The 17,786-nt window shown below is 33.2% G+C and overlaps 1 protein-coding gene across 46 annotated transcripts in view; it reads left to right on the top strand.

Annotated features, from left to right (window-relative positions):
* CLASP2 (cytoplasmic linker associated protein 2) overlaps positions 1–17,786 on the top strand; it is a 144,654-nt gene that overhangs the window by 78,945 nt on the left and 47,923 nt on the right. For 20 of the 46 annotated variants that reach the window (XM_036219969.1, XM_016158776.2, XM_036219960.1 and 17 more), the window contains 7 exons: positions 1,344–1,399; positions 2,449–2,622; positions 7,005–7,028; positions 8,641–8,658; positions 10,629–10,730; positions 16,268–16,438; positions 16,867–16,974. In XM_036219969.1, coding sequence (XP_036075862.1) covers positions 1,344–1,399; positions 2,449–2,622; positions 7,005–7,028; positions 8,641–8,658; positions 10,629–10,730; positions 16,268–16,438; positions 16,867–16,974 — 653 coding nt within the window. Of the gene's footprint in view, positions 1–1,343; positions 1,400–2,448; positions 2,623–7,004; positions 7,029–8,640; positions 8,659–10,628; positions 10,731–10,882; positions 10,910–16,267; positions 16,439–16,866; positions 16,975–17,786 lie in introns of all 46 variants that reach the window. The other 26 variants (XM_036219965.1, XM_036219963.1, XM_036219961.1 and 23 more) reach the window with 3 other exon arrangements.

Below are 17,786 nucleotides of genomic sequence, written 5' to 3'. Positions count from 1 at the left end.
GGTTGTCTTGGTGGCTCTCTGATGCAGAACTAGGGCCAGGGTGAGGCAAATGAGGCATCTAGGGTACAAAATTCAAGGAAGCGCTCACAGGGACTTGTGAGTACCATACCGAAGTTCAGTAACTTAAAAGTTTTCGAAATAAAAGCGGGATCTGACTTCAAAAAATAATTATTATAAGAATAATTGCCTATCTAAACTTTTTAAAAATTTATGATAAATCCTTCACCTCCAATGAGCTTGGTTGCTTTATTTTTATTTACTAAGCTCAAACTTTAAAGTGCATGTGAATCACCTGAAGATCTTATTAAAATGCAGAATCTGTTTCAGCAGATCTGGGATGGGACCTGAGATTTTGCATTTTTTACGTGCTCCTAGGTGATACCAGTGCTTTTTTCCCTCATGGATCATACTTCTAGTAGCAAGTATCTCAACAAGATATTTTATCTTGCTCTAGTATAACACTTTTAAACACAAACAGCTTTAAATCTTGTGAACCTTGAAGTGGTCTGCCTCAGTCTAATAAGCTAACAATTTTAGGAGACAGCTATAAAAATAATATAATCCTGGGTTTAATAACCAACTACCAAATTTAATATTCGATAATAATAACTTAAAGAATAGTTTTCAGTAGCCTAACTTAAACCTGGAGTTTTTGCTTCTCTCTTCCCCCACCTTTAAAATTTATAGATATTCTTTCCAGATTTCCCTTGCATGCTTAGATATATTCTTTATCTATGGGCTACAGAGTGCCATTTTAATGAAAGGTAAATAATCCAAGAGATATTAAGAGAGATGGTGGATTCTTTGAGATGATTAGAACTGCTTTGCTTTCTAATTATACATGTTATCCTTAGCAGTAATTTTTAGCCTCGTTTCAGTGGCCTCACACAGTAATACTCAGTAGCACTGCTTTAGGTAGTGTGATACCTACGTGGTAACTGCATGGATTGCCAATAGCTGCAACGACTATGACTTAGTTAAGAAAGGCTTTGGTGTCTCTAATTCCCTGTGTGCCAGTAATAACAATACCTCTCTTTCTAAGTAAAGTATCTCAGAATACGTGTGTTAGAACTATTATTGAGTCCCCTGTGGTGAGCACTGTAATATGTGCTGAGGATCAGAGTAAACAATAGCAAACTGGTTCCTGTCTCTACAGAGTTTACAGTCTTTATTAATTTTTAGTTATTTCATTTTTGCTTCACAGCTAATTGAGATACCATTGATAATGTAACAACTGTTGTAAAGTGATTTGTGAAAGGAAAACTCAGTATTTAACTAATTGTTATGAGAGGAGTGATAAATGACATCTTCTTACTAAAAGTATTTCTCCTTTGACCTGGCAGTCGCCCCTTTTCTTCCAAATGGTCTACAGCAAACCCGTCAACTGTGGCTGGAAGAGGTAAATTGCCTTTTTAATTCAGTTATAACATTTTATTTAATAAAGTAAAAGCTGCTTTATAAATAAAGTAAAAGTTGCCATGTAAAATGATTTTCTCATTGTTAGTCATATCATAACTTTTAAAAACTACTACTTTTAACTGTTTAGCTTTTTAAAATTGTTTTGATGTGCTTTTAAAGCTTTTAAAGTATAGCTTTTAATCTGTTTTAAACATTTAAACTCTTGATGTGCCCCACAGTGAGAAAATTGTTTTATATAGTAACCTAATACCACACATATACACTATACCTATATTTGTATACCATGTATGTATAGCATGTGATAATATATAATGTAGTGTATATGATTATACATACAATATGCATATACTATGTACTATATTGTTTACATGTATTTATAATATAATCTAAAGTTCCATGAAGAGCTACTTATCTTTATTTGCAATATACTGTTTTCTATTTTAATTTCTTCAAAATACTTGTCATGATCCACTCAGTTGATTTCACAGCCTATTACTAGGTTAGAGCTTATAGTTTGTAAATTAAGACTCAAAAACTAAAGATCAGAAATTTAATGACTTAATTTGCATTCCCTAAGAATGGTAGAACTTGCATTATTTTCTGAATATCCCTACTCCCAGACTAGTCCTCCTCGCATTTTTCTGATAGTAAAAAAATAGCACTGTTGCCATTTATTTATATTGTATAGTACTTTATTTTCATGAATCAGTCATAAATATCATCTCAATCTACAAAACAGTCCTATGCATTTTACAAAGGATAGTTATTTTTTCCCATTTTATGGAAGAGGAAAGTAAAATAGGCAGAGAAATACTGAAACAATTGTCCAAGATGATTTAGTCGTGACAAGACTGAAACTGAGACATTCTGACTTTACTGTGAAGTACTTTCTAGTGGCCATTTGGCCACTGTTTCCTTTTCAACCATTTGTCATCATGGATTAGTTCATGATGGTTTCAAGTTTATGTAATTCTTATACTGTCTGCAGTGATTTAAATAATATAGGTTACTTTGCTTTGTTTTCCATAGTATCAGCAGGCAGCAGCAAAGCCAGTTCTCTTCCAGGAAGCCTACAGCGTTCACGAAGTGACATTGATGTGAATGCTGCTGCTGGTGCCAAGGCACATCATGCTGCTGGACAGTCTATGCGAAGTGGGCGGTTAGGTGCAGGTGCCCTGAATCCAGGTTCCTATGCATCTCTAGGTAAGATAGCTAATTATGGGAAATTGCACAGTGTTTTCTCCCAGGTCTCAGTGAAGTCAGAATGGTAGCGATAGCTTAATCATTTCTATTTTATTCTTGCCAGTTAAGGATAATTTATATGTTTTAATGTGATTCTTAACTTGAGACATAGTTCTGAGGTATGTAAGCTGCTATGTTTCCACTTTTCCCTGTTGTCATCCTTCTCATCATCTTGATCAAAGGAACAATTCTTAATTTCATGATTTGTCTATAAAATGTTCATAGCCCTGCACTACTGCCACATCCAACTGTTGGTTGCTGAGGAGGTTTGGGAAAGGATTTGGCTTCATAACCAGCTTCTTTGTTCTCTTTCTCCTACTTTTGTTCCCTTACCAAAAAGTTAAAGACTTCTGGGAACCTGGGAAAACATAATCAAAGCTTAAATTTATATTTCCCAAAGCTATTCAGAGGGTTTGTTTGTTTGTTTTTATGTCCATCCACTTTAAAGTTTGAGATTGGTTGTCCACATTGCTTATCTCTGTTTTGTGCTTCATTTTTCTTTCTTTGGGGTAGTACTGGTGGAACACTAGGCAGACAGGTCATTAGAACACAATAGGAAATAGAGAGATTTTAGTATGAATGTAATACATGATAAAGTTGGCTCATTTTAGTATGAATGTAGCACATGATTTTTGGCATAGTTGTATTCAATGAGGGAAGGATAAATTATTTAGTAAATGATATTTAGATACATGGCTTGCAACTTGGTACAAAATTAAGTTAGAGTCATGTTTTATACCCCATAAAAATTTATTCCAGATGACAAAAATGTTGAACAAGAACATAAAATAGCTTGATGAAAACATAGTTCATATAATCTCAGGTAAAAAAAATGAATTACTAAACATAAAGGCCAAAAACCCATGAGGGAAGAGTCCCTCAGATTTAAATCTTAAATATGAAATTAAGAAGTCACGTGGCTAAAAACTAAAAGGGATAAAGGTTTTCCCACATACTACAAAAACCGTTAAAATGTCTAAGAAACAGATGAGCTTATTTTTATAGAGAAATATTCTACATTCGTATTTCAAGAAAAGCATTTATCAAAATTGCCCCCAAAACACCAAAACAAATATTGAACCTAAATTGTAATCAAACAAATGTAATCATAACAAGAAAGTTAAGGTTAGTGCCTACCATTGTTAAAGAACATGGTTAAAAAGTGTTGATGTGAATTAATCATAGAATACTTTTTCTTAGTGGCAATTTAGTAATACCCATGAAGCCTTAAATGTTTAAAATTTTGATTGAGTAATCCATTATTTACAGATAATATGTCAAGAAATAAAATATTCATGTTTTTAATAATAGACATCAGAGTCAATCTTGATATAAACAAAGAGGGGGATGTTTAAATTATAGTATACTCTTATGTATACTACATAATCATTAACAAGTTGTATTTTCAATGAAGATCAAATATTGACTCCCAACCAATGTGTGATAATTTCATTGTTTCGTATAAAATTTTAAATAGATGAGGAACCGGACAAAGATATAACAAAGGTCTCAACAGTGGGTTGATTAGTGCTTTTGCTTTTCATAAAACTTGTCTCCTACACATAAATACGTACCTTTTCACTTGAAGGAACCACTTTATGACTTCTCTTTGGCATATCCAAATTGCCAGGATTACCACTCTTGTGCTTTGGGCCCATTGTTAAGTAAAATAAGGGTTACTTGAACACAAGTACCATGATACTGAGACAGTCAATCTGATAACTAAGATGACTACTAACGGGTGAGTGGCACATACAGGGTGGATACACTGGACAAAGGGGTGATTCACGTCCCTGGAGGGGTGGAGTGGGACAGTGAGAAATTTTATCATGCTTCTCAGAACTGCATACAGTTTAAAACTTATAAATTGTTTATTTCTGGAATTTTCCATTTAACATATTCAGACCATGGTTGACTGCAGGTAACCAAAACCATGGAAAGGGCAACTGCAGATGAGGCGATGGAGACTGCTGTATGTGAAAATGAAGTACTAATGTATGCTGCAAGATAGACCTTGAAAACACAAAGCCAGGCACAGACAGCCACATATTGTATAAATCTATTTATATGAAATGCCTAGAATAGGTGAACCCACGGGAACAGAGTAAATTAGTTGTCGCCAGGGGCTGTGAGTCAGAGGAACAGGGAGTGACATCTAGTGGATACAGGATTCCTTTTTGGAGTGATGAAAATGTTCAGGAATTAGTAATGAGCATTGCACAACCTTGCGAATATATTAAAAACACTGAATTGTATACTATAAAAGTGTGGATTTTGTGGTACATTAATTATATCGTTTTTAAGTGGGGGAAAAAAACAAAGCAAATAAAAATAAAACCTATTCATCCAAAGTCTTGAAAAATAAAAATGTATTCAATATTTATTATTTTTATTACCAGAAAAGAGTACTGTATTTAAAATGTTTTAATGTGAACTAGAAAGCCAATTCATCATAGTTTTTTTCATAAGAAAACCTAAAATAATGTCATGAGTTGACTTAATTTATTTCTTTTGGTTCTTTAAAGTTTGAATTGAATGTTAGATCAGGAGGGAAAGGTGTCCCTCTATTTTCTTTTCTTCATCTGGCCCAGATTCACTCAGAGACAATGAGTGACTTTTCTGTGGCTCTTTCTAGGACTTAGATAATGGGTTTTCTCATTTTCTCTCAATATTTTTTCTCTCTCCTCTTTTCTCCTTTCTTCACTCCATCCCTCTCTTCCCTTTTCATCTCCCCTCCTCAGCTTTGTCATACACATGTGACTGGTGTACTCTTAATTTTCTTCTGCTTTGAGCCATGGCTGAACATTTATGGATCAAAGGGAATTATCCATTATTTTCAACAAACTCTTCAGTGAGCATTTAGTTTTGCTAGGCACTGTGCTAAATACTGCAGATTCTGAGACTTATGCTTCTATACTCAAAGAGTCTTTTAGACTATTGCTAGGTTCCCAAAGGATGAACAGCAAAAAGTTTTTTGAGTTTTGTGCATTTCGAGTTTCAAGTCCTTGTGAGACATTAAACTAGAGGTGTTCAGGAGGCATAATGGTATAGTGAGATACACACACACACACACACACACACACACACATTGAGATATAGTGGTATAGAATTCAGGAACGAGATCTATGCTTGATATTAGATTTAAAAATCATCAGAAAATTGTTTTTACTGTGATCTTTCAATATTTAGTTCAGTACATTTCTTAAAGCAGTTGCCACTGGGTTTTTTTCCTCTGCTAAAGTGCTGAATCCTTTGGCAATAGGAATATCAATGGGTGTTTTGAAGTTTACCTTTTAAAACTTTATCCTGAGGAGGAAACTTGGTGTCCTGGGAGATAGGAATTTGTGTTTAAGGAAACCACGATATACATATGCATATGTGTATATGAATATTTGTTCTCAACACCTGGGTTTGTGGAATTGCTTAAATGGAAAAGAAAATAAATGGTTTCAGTGGTGTTATGTGGACAGAAGTCAGATTTTAGTTGATTGAGGAAGAAGTTGGAAGGAGAATCTGTATAAATTATTGCTGTGCTTGGTCAAAAAAAAAAAAGATGAAAAAACAGTGTAGGAATTATCTGTAGTTAAAGGGAAATGAACTTTTTTGGTTTAAGATTGGAGGAGTAAAATAGGTTTGTTTACTAAAGTGGTAGAATCAGTAGAGAAGGAAAAGTTTAAAATTCAAGGATGAGAAGTGATTATTTATGGCCAAAGTTCCATGAAAGACACAAGGAACGGGAGTATAGAGCATAGCTGTGGAGCTAGCCTCGGATGTGGAAGGGTCATCATCATGTTTCAGTGAGGTAGAAGGGAGGGAAATGAAGGAGGTAGATTCAGAAAAATTGCCTAGTTAGGTTTATCCAGACTGAAGGTTTTATAGAACCTGAGAGTTCTAAGAAAGGATGGGATGAGGAAGCAACAAGGCACTAGACAGGATAATGACAAGAGAGCCAAAAAGTAGAATTTCGAGGTGTATGTTGGGCTACAGAGGAATAGAACAAGCAAAGCAAATCGTGACTCTTTGATTAGGAGAAACTCAGCAGACCAAAGCAGGAGATTTGCCTGATAATAGCAAGAGTCCAAGGCTGGGACATGGCACTAACTTCTCTCTCTGGGCTAATGAAAATCAGATTCATTATTGATTTTTGTTTTGTTTTGTTTTTGTAGTCTTTATCCTACATAGGAACCTCATCTTGTTTAATATATTTTAGTTGAAAACAAGCTTCATATGTATGTCTGCTGTGAATTCTGTCTTAAAAATAATGTTTTCTGGCTTTTATAAAATCATTTTTTTTTCAAGTATACTAAGTTTTCCTCTGTTCTTTGCTTGCTCTTTCATCAAAGAGGATACTTCTGACAAGATGGATGGTAAGACCTTTCTAATACTATTACTAAAGATTTTTATGGCTCTTGGATTCTGTATAATATCTTTGTTCATTTTCTTAATTTCTGAAAATAGACTGCTTATTTAGCAGCAATCTTAATGTGAAAATGGCTATATAATTCTCTGATTGAATTTTTTAGATTAGGCATATCCATTTTGGGGTTTCTCAGTCTACTCAAATACTAGGTTACTGTTTGTTGTACGTTAAATCGGTTATCTTACTTTTTTGACCTCAAATCTTAGAAATAATCTTGATTTCTTAAGTCTTTCTCTGAAATATTAGACCCATAAGAAAAAAAAAGAATTTTGTGTCATTTGATTCAACTCTTTAATTTACTAACTCTGATATAGAAAGAGACAAATTATATATTTTACAGATTCAAATGGTTATATAAATATGAAATGCAAGTTATCTTTTTAAGAGTACTTTAAGCTTTGCCTTTTTGTTTTTCAGTATTCTAATGATTATAGTTTATCTCTAGTTGCTTGGTTCAATATGGTATTTGTGTCTGCATAGTATTTTTTATCTGATACTAGACATTATTCACAGTTTTCCTTTCACTTCATCAGATACCATACTGTTATCTAGGAATTTGAGCTTTTTTAAAGAACTTGTAAGAAGATACTGAATCTGTAAGTCACAGTATGAGATCTAGGAAAAATGGAGAACTGTATGTTTTCTATCAGCTATTATATAAACTCTGAAATTGATGTATCAATTGATGTATGTTATTTTATTAGTCTCTGTGCTTTTCTAATGTTTAATTATATTTAAAAAATCATTGAATGAAATGAAAGCTTACCATGAGATAGTCTTTATATTTGAGACCTTTCAATATCAGTTGTACGTCGAGATTCTGGATCTTTTAAAAACAAATTATTCTCACTTTTCAGATCAAAATATTTTCTTGCTTTGGCCAGAAACATTAGCCTATTTGAAGAATCACCTGTATTTCGTTATGTGTTACTCTCACTATATTTAAAAAATGTCTATACACAAAGACGTATCTGTTATTATCCTTTAGTAGTAGTGAGCTATGGTATTTCTATTTGGTTGTTTTTGCTTGTTTTCATTGACATCTTAGGGAGCTCACATAAATGTCAAGTAAATAGCTGATGGATGGATAAGTCTTTATAATGCTTTGCTGAAAATACTGGGTTAATGAGGCCTAGGTCATGGATTTGATTCCCGTGTTTGTCAATTAGCTTTGCACAGAAAGTATTCTTACTCTGGAATGGTCTATAAAAATCTTCATTTCAAAGAGAAGTAATGGCAGAGTTTCTTTGTTCTTGAGTAATTAATTTTTCTAATTTTCTTAACCACTTCAAATTTTAAGTATGAAATACAGCAGATAAAAGTTTATGTTGTGGGATTTTGCTATTTTCAGTTGTCTAGTTTTAACGTCTTTTTGTTCTGTGAGTCACTAGTCGCATTTTCTCAAAATGAATCTTTTGAAAGTTAATTTAAAGCTATGAGACTATAAGACTTTGTTTTTACCCTTTCATTTTAATCTTGGGTGGGAGGTGCGAAGTAGGTCTTACTATTAGCATTGGCAGAATTTGTTGAAATGTTATTGTTTTATTTCTCTTATTTAGGAACAGCATCTGAAGATGGTAAGAAATATACATTTTGCTAGTAACACAAATACCTCTACGTTAATATTTTTATTAGTAGGAATTAAATATGAAAAACTAAATAGGCTAATTTCTTTGCAAATATGTATAATTTGCCAACTTTAGTAGCTTCTACATTTTATGTTTGGTTGCATTAGTTATGTATATGGATTTTTTTTTTTTTTTTAATTCTTCATCCTGGAGTTTGCTTTGTACCTTGATCATCTCATGCTGGAAAAACATAATTGCTTAACATGTTTATAATATCTAGTATAAAGTTAGCACATAGCTTCATGTATTTCATGCTTTTCTTTTGTATTTTGTGTTTTGTTTTTTAATTTACGCCAGTTCACTTATACTTAGGGGAAGCATGTGCCATTGCTTTATTATTGGAGTTTGAGTATTATTAGTGTTTTAAATACATTTATACATAATAGCTTTAAATGCATCTTTGAATTTGAGATTACAAAAACTTGCTGGGTATAATATTTTATTGAGCCAGCATACTCAAAAAATTATTACTTATTGCATTCAAATTTATAAAAGGGAAAAAATCATTTTTATATTAATCCTGCCTGAAGACTTCTTATTAAATCTCTGATTGGGTATACATTTTCTCCCCCTGAGTTCTACGTGGGTGTGACCCTCTCTTCTGATACAAAACCAAGTAGATTTAACTTGTATTTTGGTCTCATTTACTCTGATATATTTGAAATATTTTCATATTTTAGATTTTAAGTTGGAATACTCTATGGTTTCTGGAACTGTGGCATTGTAATTTAGAATGGTAGTATCAAAATACTTAACTTACCCTAATCTCCTTGTTATACTGGATAAATTCTTCATTTTGAAAAAAATTTTTTTTTCCATTTTCCTTCTGAATCAGGAGAACAGTGTTTCTTACTCTAAAATACTCTAGGATTCTACCAGCTATACTTCTGGTTTTCCTTTTGTCTCATTTCCAGTTCTTACTCTTAATTTTATAGTTTCTCAATTTTTAAAAAAAGTTCTTAATTTTGTAATTTCTCCTTACTCTTCAGGATATTTTTTTCCTGACTTATATAGCCATAACAGGCTAGCTAGTATGTTGTGATTGCCCTACAAATCATACCTTTTAATAAAAAGGATTCTGAGCCTTTCTTTTTGATTGTTTGGTATTGGTTCCTATTCGATAGTGGTTGAAACTGATGCTTAAGCACACCAAAGTACCTGCTTGTAATATATTTTTGTTTTTTACTAATGACAGTTTACTTAAGGACTTCGATAAGCGTTATCTCCTTTGGTTCTAGAAATAGATGCTATTGGTTGGTTTTGTGGAGCGGGGATAAGGCAGTGGTAGAGGAGGTAGGAGTAGAGCTTCAAGGTAGAGAAGGAAATGTATTGAGAAAAGTGCCAATTACAAATGAAATTGATTGGTTAGGGGAAGAGAATTGTCAACATGTCCATATACATTAGTAGTAATCTGAAGTTTAGCACAGGATGAAAAGATTAAATATTTTACCTAGTCATGTATTTTCTTGCACATCGAAGTACATTTTCAGTCAGAAGGATTGTTTGGATTGTTGTTTCTAAGATTAGATTTATATTTAAATTACATATAGGATTTGAAAATAAATTTCTTGGATACCAAAATTTTAGAATTGGAACTTCCAATTGAGAAACAAGTGGCATGCCTATGGTAATTGTCTTGTTTATAACTGGACTAATCAAATTAAGAATGCAAATCTTTTAGTTTGACTCTACCCTTAAAGTAAAGTTGGCTTATGGTACAACACATAAAAAATAGTGTGTATTTTTAAAAATTGGAGAGACATATAACCTTTACGTGCCATATGGCTACATTATTATAGAATTTAACAATACTTGAAAAGCACACCCAATTAGAAAATTATAATAAGATGTTTTTCCCTCTTTAACGAATATTATTATAGAAAAATATCTTTAATTATATATATAATTTTATTCCATAGGTCGGGTGAGAGCAAAGCTTTCAACACCACTTGCTGGCATGGGAAATGCTAAGACAGATTCTAGAGGAAGAAGTCGAACAAAAATGGTGTCTCAATCACAGCGTACGTATTCTCTATCAGTTCTGCTGTATTTGTAATATGTTAGGATAAGTGTGTTGCTTGTATACCATGTATTAGGATATTGACCAGTGGATAAAGACAAAGCTAATTTCAAAAAGACAAGCCACATACTGAGTTCTTGTTCTATACTTTAGGTTCATCATCACCTGACAAAAATGAAGGTATTTTTTTCAATGTTTTGGGTCAGTTGTTGTGCATGTTTTGGATTTTTTTGAGTGGGTGTTGTCTTGTCTTTGGTGTGTTGTTAGGGCTGCATCATTGATACCTGCCACTTACAAAGAAAAACTTCATCTACTGTACAAACTTTTGCATGGAGATATTTTTAAATAGCACAGATCTCTTAGCATTAAGGTTTTCATAGTCTACTTAGAAACTTGCAAATGTGGAAAATTGTGCTTTTTAGAGGCAAAGTAATGGCCATATATTAGTATCAAATCTGGTTGCATCTAGCTAATGCTATTCAAGGACAGCTATGTGGTATCTTCATACTCTCCCTAAAATCTGTTAGAATATGGCTTGCATTTGTGGCGGCTATATACTAATTGATAGTGAGGAGATATTAAAATGACCAGTTCTGTTACATTAACCTGTTAAATTTAAGATTTGCGTTTTTGCTGTTTCATTGGAAGCTGACTTTTCAATGAGCCCAGTTATTAAAAAGCACAATTTTGAAATCTAGGTAAAATGAATGATCCATTTCTACGTGTTCCAGAATAGTAACACATAGACTTTATGGCATTTATCAATTTAAAGGAGTTTGTTCCCCTTCCTCTGTAGCAAGAGATTTTCATTAGCACTTCCCTGTTAAAACAGGAATTATTTCCTAGGGAAGTGATTCTGAGGTTATTCTACATTCTTGGCTATTTTGGAAATAAGTAGATTTAACTATCTTTCACTGTTGTTTAGGCAATTTATCAAAATATCAATGCCTTATTTATCTTTTTTTTTTTTTAGCTTGATATCTGAATCTTGGAATCAGGGAAAAGGCAGCTGGGCTTGGAGAAGGCTAAGGTGGTGATTACATAAGTCCTACCTAGCAGATTCTTCTCTTCTCTTTCTAATGCCAAAAAAATCAGGCAGAGTAATGATGGGTGTATTTAGCAAGAGTCCAAAAAATAAGCAGAAATGCTTAGTAAAATTGTTTGCAAACTTGAAAATTATATACAAATAGGAAAAATGGCAAGTGCTCTTTGGGTAAGAGCTCTTCTCCCAACCCGATTAGGAATAGATCGTATCAGTAATTTTTTAAAGTAACAACCATTAGCAATGTAGCATCATAGTTTAGAGCCTCACCATTCCACATATAGTGCCCATACCAGCATCACCATCACCCAGGAGCTAGTTACAATGCACAATCTCATGCCACCACAGAGCTACTGAATTCAGTCTTTAACGAGATCACCAAGTGATTCGTGTTTAAAAAAAGATTTTGAAGTATTGATTTAGACCACAGACTCTAGAGCCATACTACTCAGATTCGGATCAAGACTACCAGATTTTTAAAAGTTGTAAACTAAAGAGGATAATCTCATGGGATTGTCGTGGAGATTAAACGATGTAGTATATTTATGACAGTTTCTGGGCCCAGAATAAGCACTATATATATTTTAGCTGCTAAAATTGTCCTCGTTTTTAACCTAATGTCAACTGAATTTTATACTCTTATTGTGTACTTCTGTTCCTTGTTATTCTTATGGCCTTCAGGATACAAAGAAATAAATAATGGTAAAGATAGGAAATTTAAAGCATGAAGACCGAACACATGGCAAAGATTCAGAGTGCTTTGTGTATGGTTTTTAATATATTACTAAATATCTCTCTTTTAGTTATAACTAACTACTGGCCACTTAAGTAGACTGTAGCATAATTCTTTTACATGTGATTTTTCGCTTCAAAACCTAATCTACAGTACTTCAGATCTTCTAAAGTGTGAGAACATAATGGGCTTTTAGACCTAAGTAGGATTTTAAGATTAGAAGACATTCCTGCTATACAATCACATAGGTTTTAAATCATATCGAAAAGGTGGTTGTTTGCTTGCTTGCTTATTTATTTGAATAACTATATGTTCCATTCCAAATTCTTTTGGAAAAAAGATACTGTGACACTATATAATTTGATGCAAGTTTCTTTACAATATATTTGCATAGAAATACTGCCGTGGTCTCCATCTTCACTTCATTGTAAAGTAATCCATTAGGATTTGCATGGTCTTTCCATATTTTTATATCACCATTTGGGGGAGGGGAAAAAAACCTCTTGGATCAAAGCAGGTGTGTTCTGATAGCTAATCAAAATAAATAAAAGACCTAGTGGAGAGACTTCCAGATTTATATTTATGTAAGGATTGTGTCTTTTTTGTTGTTGGTAGTGACTGGTTGTGTACAAATGATTATACAGCCTATCAGAAACTGTCTGCCCACGCCAACTCACCCTCTCCCATTTGTTTTTTTCTGTCGTAATAAAAATTAAATTTGTAGCTTTTTCGTGTAATTTTTCTTTAGCTGTAAGATGTCGTAGTTCTTTCTTACCTGTAGGTTTAGGTTAAATGTTTAAATAAAAACTTAAACATTTAATTATTTAGATTTTAGGCCATCAGAAGAAAAGCTGAAGAGTTTACATTTTATTTTTGCAACTTCATTTCATCTGCTTTGTACATGAGTGTCTGATTTTGGTTTATCCACTGTAAAAGCTACTAAATGTATTGCTTTTGTTACAGACATCTATGGTTTGGGGATTTTTTTTTTTAAGGTGTTTTTTGTTTGTTTTGTTTTGTTTGCTTTAGGATTTTTTTATTTTCTAAGAACTGACTAAAGCTTTCTTATTTCCATCTGCCATCCATTTTAAATCTGCTCCTCCCCTCTTCATGGATTATAATCCTTACCCTAATTCTGCCTTTACACTTGTTCAGGATCACAATCTGCTAATACCATTGGTGGTAAGAATCTATAGACTTTACGTGTGCATCTGTTATTTCCTCATCTATTTTCATTATCAAGAATGGGTTCTATTCAGCAGAAATTCTTCTTTCGTAGCTGTATTGACAATTATGAGTTTTCTTTGGCTTGTCTCTTATTACTAAAACACGGAAGTTTTAAAAAAAATCCAAGTCGATTCTACATGTATAAACATTTGAAAGCAAAGGAGCTTTAGTAGTGCCTTGAAAATATCTCATAAAAAGTATAAAATGGTAGTTTGAAAACTTTAGGCAGCACAAAAGAAATTAGGTATCCAATTTCAAGTTATGCAAATTCAAGTATTTTTCAGTAGCATGCTATTTCCTAGGTATATCATACCTCCCCCACCTTTTTAAATCAACTCTTTCATTTTCTTAGAAGAAATAATTAGCCTTGGTAGTTCTTTGCTGGGTGAAGAGCCTTGATATTTTCTTCTAAGTATAAATAATTCCAAATGAGCCATTGGCACTAGAAGTATCATTCTTGTGGTAGGGGATAGGGGGCCATTGGAGGAGAGAGGGTAATGATGAAAGCAAAATGAACACTGCCAATTATATATCCTAGGAGAGGGCATGAATGAATTTAAATGTATAGAGGGTGAGCTTGTATTATTTTGATAAAAATCAGTAAATCTAGAACAGATGAAGTGGTTTTTCTGCTTCTATACTGCATGTTTTCTGTCTGCTGAATAGACCCACACTCAAGGAGCACTCTAGTCTTCTACCAATACCTCTACCCCCTAAATTTGTATTAGTTTTAACTGAATACCATATTGTACATGTTCAGTTCATTATTTATACATTTTATATTGTTGCAAGTGTTTCCATAAAATATTTCATTAGCTTATCTTGCATTGTGCGTTTGTGGCATGTTGGGTGTTTGGATGTTTTGGTGTGTATGTTTAGTTTAGACACTGCATGGAGAAACAGGTGCCTTGTGAGTATCCTTACGGTTATCACTGAAAGAAACCTGATATAAAGATTCTTCACCTGAAACATCATGAAACATTTCAAATGGGCCATCATTTTTAAAGTAGACTTGAATAATTTCCCTACAATAATTTAGAATTCTTTCTACTCAAGTAGTAAGTTCTTAATTTCATCAGAAACACTGCTTTGTTTGACAGTATTGCTATAACCAGTGGAAGTTAAGTTCCATTTTGTGCTGGTAATGTTTAGGAATTATGCATGAGTTTAAATTGTGTTCAGTAAGACCGTGCCAATAAAACTATTGCAAGGGTCACACAGATTAGCAGCTAGCTGATGGACCACATCCAGCCTGCCTTCGTTCATATATTTTTTGGTCTACACAACATGATAAAAATGAGGACATTCTAAAGCTTTCATTAAAAAAAAAAAAAAAAAAAACCTGCCCTCAAGACAGAGCTGGTTGGAACTAAAAAGTCACCACTCCCTGCCTTACATTCAGCACTCCTCTCTCATTGACAACCCCCACTTGTCCCCATTTGCATTTGAGTCTTTAATCTTTGCTCTGTGGAACTGAATTATGATTAGAAAGGATTACACAAGGCAAGCAGTGACTGCCCTCCTGGATAGGAAAAGTAGTGCCCCACCAAAGGGGAAAAGTTGCCTTTGCGAAGATTTATTTAAGTGCTGGTTCAACTTTTCTTTAATGCTGTACCATTTAGAATCCAGAGTTAGAGTTTATCTAGCAGTTATCTTGTTCTTTTTTCCATTCAATGCAGACACGAAATGTTTTGGTCGACAGGGAACTCATCCCCTTAAAAGTTAACCCATGCAATTCTAGTTTAAAACCATGTTTCTTAACTTTTTTTTTTTAACCCTTGCTTCAGTCTCTGAGATTTTGTCCAGCTCTCTCTCTCCATCTCCCTGACCACATACCCTCTGCCTTCCAAGACTGAATATTGCTAGTTTGGAAAGGATCTGACTTATTTGACATTTGCCTGTTGGTCTTGCTCTACCCTCAGTACTTATCTACATACCAGACCGTGGCCACCCAAGATCCCTTTGCTATTTGAAGGCAAAGAGCAAAAAGCAAGATTCTTTTTTACCTAGCCCAATTTTGTAAACAATTTAATTTTGTAAAAATTAAAACTTATATGTATAGTAGGAAGATAGATAACTTTGTTAATACCCATTCAGAGGCATCTCAGTAGGCAAACATTTAACATGAAGCAAATTTTCATTATATTAAACATAGTAATAGAATTATTTTATTTTTTTCTTTTTAAATATATGGCTTTAGCCATATAAACTGTATTATCAGAAAATAATTTCTTTGGAAATCTTTTATATGTGTTCTAAAACTCATAGTAGTGTTATCTTTATAAACAGAATCTTTTATCCCCCAGAACTGAAAATATATTTTACGTGATTCACCATTTAGTCCTAATATATATAGTATACCTTTTTTTTCCAGGTTGTGATTATATATAAATCTTCCTCATTCCATTTCCTTTGAACTTATTAGAATGTGCTATAGTAGCACTGTTTTCTCAGATGTATTTCTTGAATTTTTATCCTTTCAACAAGTTCTCTTGGAATTCACATCTTAACATTTGTATATGTGTTTGGTGTTCAGCTGGCAGCCGGTCTGGATCTCCAGGTAGAGTTCTGACCACAACAGCCCTTTCCACTGTGAGCTCTGGTGTTCAGAGAGTCCTGGTCAATTCAGCCTCAGCACAGAAGAGAAGCAAGATACCGCGGAGCCAGGGCTGTAGCAGAGAGGCTAGTCCATCACGGCTCTCAGTGGGTAAGATTTTCTCTGTGAGACTTGGGACCTCATTTCTTTTGTATTTCAGGCTTTGATTGCATTGAAGATTTTGATTAGGCACTTATAAGTTAGAGGAGAACAACAAAATTCAAGACGAGTTGAAATATAGGTTATAAGTTAAAATAGATAGCTTATCATACATGTATAATTCATTTATTTTAAACCTCTTATTTATAGCCTTTTAATTTTAGTAAAATATTATTTTACCCTACTAGTCTCATACAAACTAGAAACTGTATTCAGGAAATTAACTGTTCCTGGTAATGCTTCATCAAGAGTAATTTCCTCCCAACCTTAGAAAAACTTAAGTTATTAATCAGATTTTAAGAAAAATAAAACCAAAATATCAAAATGCAAATGCTACCTTCTGTTTTCTCCTTTTCAATGCTGCCATTGCTTCATATCAGCCCGAAGCAGTCGTATTCCTCGGCCAAGTGTGAGTCAAGGGTGCAGCCGGGAAGCCAGTCGAGAGAGCAGCCGGGATACAAGTCCTGTTCGCTCTTTTCAGCCCCTCGGTAAGTATTTGGGCAGGTGTAAGATGCATTACTTTCACTTTTGTTATCACAGTCTAATAACCTCAGCATCCTGGATTTAGCTTTCTTCAGTGACTGTATCTTCTCCTCTATCTCTTTTCTATCTTTTTGAGAAAGAGTCAGAAAATGATGTTTGAGACATTCCTCTGACATTTACTTAAATGAGCAAGTTAAGTTAGATATTGTATAAACATAATCAAGTAAATATCACACAGATTTAAACTACAGAATATTAAATTCAAGATTTTTCTTAACCTATAAAATGTAAAGAAATATTTACTCTCAATATGGACTATTTAGTTTGTTAAATGAATATTTTTGTCCTTTTCAGCAGAAATATCGACATTTCAACTTAGACATTTAACTTAGGTTATTAGAAAGAGTGCTACTAAATAATATATGAACTCATTAAAATGGGGAGAATTAACATTTTATAGTATTTTACCATTTCACGATTGTTTCCCTTACATTATAGTTCATGTCATATAACTGCTGTAAAACCGATTTGTCCTGATTATAAAAATTGTGTTATAACCTTGATTATAATACTAAATTTACCTCTATTATAAAAATATTAAGTGATTTTTTTAAACCTTTAGTACTTTAGAATAATTGGAAAGACAGTATTTTTTACATTGAAAATCTTTAGAATTTCTGCGTGATCCTTTAAGATTTTAACTAGTACTTTGTTTATATTCATATTCATATAGCCATTTCAGATTGTTAATTCCATAAAATGTAGGTAATAATACTTAATAATTGCTCTTCAGACTTTGCGACACTTAAGTGGAACA

Source organism: Rousettus aegyptiacus, unplaced genomic scaffold (assembly GCF_014176215.1).
Source record: "Rousettus aegyptiacus isolate mRouAeg1 unplaced genomic scaffold, mRouAeg1.p scaffold_m13_p_4, whole genome shotgun sequence".
NCBI lineage: Eukaryota > Metazoa > Chordata > Mammalia > Chiroptera > Pteropodidae > Rousettus > Rousettus aegyptiacus.
The sequence above is the reverse complement of the archived record's forward strand: the minus strand, read 5'-3'. Positions and strand labels throughout refer to the sequence as shown.